Source organism: Dama dama, chromosome 20 (genome assembly GCF_033118175.1).
Source record: "Dama dama isolate Ldn47 chromosome 20, ASM3311817v1, whole genome shotgun sequence".
Classification (NCBI taxonomy): Eukaryota; Metazoa; Chordata; class Mammalia; order Artiodactyla; family Cervidae; genus Dama; species Dama dama.
In genome coordinates, this window is record NC_083700.1 from 94,611,708 (window position 1) to 94,617,707 (window position 6,000).

Genomic DNA, 6,000 nt, shown 5'->3' on the forward strand with positions numbered 1-6,000 from the left:
GCCAAGTACTTTTTGTACATGGTCTTATTCATTCCTCATAGATAATTTCTTCGTCATATTACAAATGAGGAAAAGGAAGCTCAGAAAGGTAAAGAAAATTTCCTGAGGTCAAAGACATTTTGTAGAGGCAGGATTTGATCCTAGATGCTTATTATTCCAAAGCTGGACTGAAGTCCAGCTAAGCTCTACCTCCAGCAGGAAGCATTTCTCACTGTCAGTGTAGGTTCAAATTCTGTCTCAAGCTGGTGGGATGTAAGACAGATTTCTTGGCTTTGTGAAACCTCTTTCCGCCTTCCTAAAGTGAGAGTAATAACAGCAACCTCTAACGGTGGTTTTAAAGATTAGATACAAGCATGGTCTGGTGCCTGGTAGCCAGGAGGTGCTCAATGAATGCTTCCATCTCCTGGGGCTTCTGTGCCACAGGCCCAGATTTCCAGACAGCTCATCAGAGCCTCGGGCAAGTCCCTGGATTTATCTAGTTGGGCTGGATGATGTCTCAGAAGCCACATCCCATCAAGTTGGGAGTCCCTCCTCTCTGAGCCCCAGGTCCACGAGGAGTCTGCTCCACAGTGTACTGTGCCTCAGTTGTTCACCCCCATCAGAGTGGATTAGAGCAGCTCTTTTCCTTCTCTGTTCTCCCGCAGTGCCTAGGCTGTATGGAGCATGCTTTCATGTATATATCCTTTCATTCATTCACTTAGGACAACAGCACTTTATGCCAGGTCCCCAGTGGGGAAGGGGATGCTTGAATGAATAAATGATTAAAGCATGACCCTGACTTTGAGGCGCTCACCTCTAGATGAAGGTGCTCAGTTCATCCTTAGAAGTCATTCTTGATGGGTTAAGTTCTTAAAATTTTAAAGTGTTATAAACTCGTGCTCTGCCTCAGTTGTTCACCCCCATCCTAGTGGATTAGCCTTTAGAAGGAGCATTTGGGGGATTCCCTGGTGGCTCAGATGGAAAAGAGTCTGCCTGCAGTGCGGGAGACCAAGGTTTGATCCCTGAGTCGGGAAGATCACTTGGAGAAGGAAATGGCAACCCACTCCAGTATTCTTGCCCGGAAAATCCCATGGATGGAGGAGCCTGGCAGGCTACTCCCTGGGGTCACAAAGAGTCGGACATGACTGAGCGACTTCACTTTTATAAACTCAAAAGAATTCATAGAATCTCATTTACGAGTTAATTTGGGGATTGTCTCTTTCAGGTCCTCTGTCAGCCTGAATAAAATTAACTTGATCATTTCCCACTTTGTTCTGCATGTTGCACTGTCAGTGGTGACATCAGCAAGAGTAACGATCATCATTGTGCAGATACGGCGTCCAAGGCCCTGGGAGTGAACAGGACTGGCCACACGCAGGGCTAGGTAGCCGGGCCCCACCATCCCAATCCCCAGCCTCATGTTCTGAGCATCAGTTAGTGAAGAGTTCTTCAAGATGGGGGAGACAGGACCCTGAAACTGGGCCTAAAGGTTACAGGGGAGTTCAGGGCCTTGCTCATGGGACCCCCATTGCACTGAGTTTTGGAACCCTCATTAGAGAAGAGCTGAAGGACTCCCTCCTCAGAGTCCACAGCCTTGAAGACTCACAGTAAAGGCACCCACCCTTCATCTAAGAAAAATAGAATAAACACCCTCTCCAATCCCCACATCTCTCCCTCATCAAACTTTGAATATCACTTAGTTCTCAATTTGTCAGCAACTCTTGAAAACATGCATCTCAGGAGGATACACAGCTCTGATGTGGGACTTGACTAGGTCCCCATTTTTGTATTATTTTCCACCCAAGCCCTGAATAACATACATGGAAGAGCAGTTCTAGTTTCAAAGGCAAATTACATGTTTTGATTCAGAATTAATCTTTGTTTTCTCCCATCTCGATGGATAATTATACTGTGTCAGTTTCTACCCATGTGCTAGTAGGAGCCTGTCAGCATCCCTGGGGAGGTCCCTGAAGGGGAGAGGGACAAGATGTGAGTGCGGGCTCAGGGACATGGCATCGATGACCAGAGCTGAGACCCCCACACTTATCTCAACCACAGGGACACAAAATGTCCCATCAAGGTGGATACAAATTAGACAAAGAAAATGAACAGGCCAGGTGAGCCTCTGTGGGGAGATGAACCGTGAGCACGGAGGGTGGGCAGGCCTCTGAGTGTGAGGCGGGCTCGGACTCAGTGACAGTAAAGGGCTGCCTCCACGGTGGGGTTTGGATGTGTGTCTGTGTGCAGGGGGAGGGGTGGGAATCATCAGCTCTGCATCTCACTGGAGCCCTGAACTTGATGCTGGGGGAACATAGATAACGTTTGCCCATCAGGAGCCCAGATTCACAGAGGAGAAGGCATGTCCACATGCAAAGATCACAAACAATACCAAGCAATGTATAAATGTGCTCAGCTACCTAGCACCTCGTGCCCTCTTTCAAAAGCCTCCATGGTTCCCCATTACCTTCAGTAATGTTTCAATTCCTCCTCTTGCTGGTCAAAGCCCTGGCCTACATGGAAAACTTCATATGCAGCTTCCTAGCACACACCTTTCCCTGTGAGCACCGTCTCCACCCTACCTGCTTTCTACCACTTTATACCCCAAGTAAGTAAGTCATTGCTCCATGTTCATCCTTTTCCCTCTCCCTGGAATGTTCTCCCTGTCAGGCTCTACGTGGAGAATGCCAGCTTATCTTTCAAAGCCCAGTCTGGATATCGCACCTCTGTTTCTTGGCCCTTGTTCTCCACTGGAGATAGACCTCCTTCTCTCTGCTGAACCCCTAACTGCATTTAGCACACATGTGTGCAGGGTATATCCCATAGCATATTGTCATAGCATCTTTGTGTGTCTGACCCCACCACTAGATGGATTGCTCCTTAAGGAACTGTTTAAGGACCTCAGTGCACATTCAAGGCCTAGTTGGGAGTAAGTCCTCCATAAGCTCTGAATATATGAGTTATGAAATGGTAGAACTGAAGCATCCTCTAAGAATCATCCACTTCAACCCCTTCGTGTTATAGAAAAGTGAGACCCAACCAGAAATTAGTCTCCCACAACTACTGGCGAGCATTTGGCAGCCATCATGGAGTATCCCAGGAAGGCTTCATGGAGGAAGTGGGGCTTAAACTTGGTTTTCAAGGACACAGAGAATTCAAATGGATGAAATGGAGAAGAGAGAGGCATTTCAGGTTGGGGGGAAAGGGCATAGAAGGCAGCAAGCAGAAGCTGAAAAGGCACATTCTAAGGTAATGGCAGGCCTGGATGCTGAGGACAGTAGAGATGGGTAAAGATGGGACTAACAGTTCGTTTAATTCATCAAACAATCCTCAAGCCATACTTCATACTATTCAGGACTTATGGAGAGAAATCAGATGCATCAAACTAACAGTCCTATGAGAAAAACAGCTGGGCAGATAACTCCCCAGAAAATGGCATGCTGAGAGATGAGGCCCAAAGTGCCTTGGGAACCAGGGGAGGGGTGCAGCTTATTTTCTGGGGAGTCGGCTTTCCAAAGGAGGGAGTCCAGATAGGTGGAAGAGGGCCCTGTAGGAAGAAGAGTAGCTCTGTGGGGCGCATAGGTGAGAGGTTTGCCTGCTGATGCCTCTCTCTGCCGTCCCATCTGGAGTTGTGGATGCTTTTTGCCTCTGTAAGGACCCCACAGTCATTTTTCATGTCCACACTCCTCCCTGGCTATCACACACCCTCTTCCCATGCACGCCATCTACCTGGGACCACCCCACCTGTGATCATACCTGGGCTTGCACACCCTCTTTCACCCCCAAAGAAACAATTCCATCTTGTTTCCCATGCTTCCCTTGGGAGTAAAGACCCACACTCTCAGTGACATGTGAATGGCACCTTGTAATGGGCAAAGCTCTTCCCCAGCCCTCATTCACCAGCACCTAGAATGCAGGAAGGACATGGGCGCTACTATTTTACAAAAGAAGAAACAGGGGCCAGGGAAGAGAAAGGATTTCCTGAAGATCACATCGCCTGTAAACGACATTCCAAGTGTGTGTTCCAGGCTTTTGTTGGGTACTAAGACTTAGATGTATCTCAACCATGCTAGATGATCTTCCTGTGTTAGCAAGATCTTTCATGAGCATAGAATCTTAGTCTGTGAGGCTTCCTGGTTGAGGAGCTACATGAGGGCGAGTGCCTCTTTTGTGTGCTGACACCTGGTCTTGTCTTTACCCTATTCATGACTCATCAGCAATGAAGAAAATGATACTCCAGAATCAGAGCAGCATGGGTTATAAGAAGTCACTTCTTGTATCCTAACTCTAACAGCCCAAGAGATTCCCATATTTGTGGCATTACCATTTTCTGCCAGGAGTTGTCGTTCTTATTATTTATTATTTTATGTAGTTATTTTATACAACTATGACCTCTACTAAATTGTAAGCAGCCTGAGGACATCAATGTCTGTTTCACCTCTGTCACCTCCAGAGTCCATTGGACCATACCTAGCACCTAGCAGCATGCCTTTGTAAGTTACAGTAGGCAAAGGAAGACACTATGCATGTTTATTTGTATTGTCTCATTTAATGTCACATCACCCTGAAATTGGAATATTTTATCCTCATTTTGTAAACGAAGCTCAGAGAATTAAAAATAACTTGCTCAAGGTCATACCTCCCATATATACCTGGCCTGAGAATTCAGTTCAGTTCTTTCTGGATTGGCCAGTCTTTCCACTGCATATAAATCGCAGTCCAATGCTTGAATGAATGTCACATCAATTTATTACTCAAAATGTAATAAATAAGGCCCCATATGAGGAAAAATGCAAACACAGATAAAACTTGGTTCCTGCCCACCAGGAGCAGAACAGAAAGTGAACAGCTGTTGAAGAGTAATGTGAAAGGTATTACATTGGGTGCTGAGCTCTGAGATACAGAGGTGAAACAGACACATCTCTGCCTTGGGAGAGCCCCCAAGCTTGTAGGGGAGACAGACCCACCGTGAAATGCCATAATTAGGTTATGCTGAGAAGTATAAAGGGACTCTGGAGCCTATGATGGTTACGAAGGGAATGAAGTCCCTGCCAACCTACAGCTCGTCTATGTGTTCATCTGCATCCCAAGGTGAAATGAATAGAATGAGTTAGAATCAAGGTGGAAATGTGGAAGTATTATAACCATAGGGCAGTTAGGTTTTCTCCAGAACCAGAATGAAACAACCCATCCATTCATCTGAGAGTCCTTCATTCAGTCATGCCTTGGGCTGGGTTCATGAGATGCCTAGATGAGGCATTCGAGGCCACTGCTCCTAGTCCAGTGGCAGACTCACGGCTCACAGTCCATTGGGGAAGATAGACATACACACAGATGATTCCAATGCAGTGTGTACATGTGCTGTCTTTCTTCTCTCTCTGTTATCTCCCCCTTTGCAGGAAAGGAAAACCCCCTTCCTACAAGCACCCAATCCTGCGGGGCCCGGCCAGCAACCACCCTAACGGCAAAGGGGACAAGAAGAGCTCAGTGAACCACAAAGACCCTTCAAACTCTTTTTAAGGATGTGGAGTCCAGGGAGGTCTTGTGGTGACAAGAGCATGCGTTTTCTGCTGGGCCATGAAATTAATCACCCTATTCTAGTTTCCAAGATAATGACTGTGAGAAAACGTATAAGCTAGTGAAAGGGAAGGAAAAAGAATGAGAAATTTCATCATTGATTTTCCTTTTTACCATTTGAAAATCAATTGTGAGCCTTCAGCTTAAGGCTCGGGAACAAAATAGAAGACTTAGACCAGATGAGTACAGATGCTAATTTCCACAACACAGAGACCCTCACAGGAAGAGAAAAACCCACATCCCTTCTCTAGTCAGTGCCTTCCAGCCCCTTCACTGTTCGAAGTTGTGCAGTTACTACAGGTGGCTACCTTTTAGGCCATGGTTGTTTACTGTTTTAGAAATGCAGTGTCCATATTTGCTGACCCAAAACAATACCATCAACGCATACAAAGCAAAAGACAAATGCACCTTTGGGAACAATGGGTCAGAATTTTTGAGGTCACGATG

General features: G+C 46.4%; 1 protein-coding gene across 1 annotated transcript in view; it reads left to right on the forward strand.

Moving 5' to 3' along the window:
• The window catches only part of AGBL4 (AGBL carboxypeptidase 4), a 1,414,426-nt gene extending 1,408,930 nt beyond the window's left edge, over nt 1–5,496 (forward strand). Inside the window, exon 13 of the mRNA XM_061120044.1 lies at nt 5,376–5,496. Within this exon, the coding sequence (XP_060976027.1) occupies nt 5,376–5,496 (121 nt within the window). The remainder of the gene's footprint in view (nt 1–5,375) is intronic.
• Nucleotides 5,497–6,000: the final 504 nt, after the last annotated feature.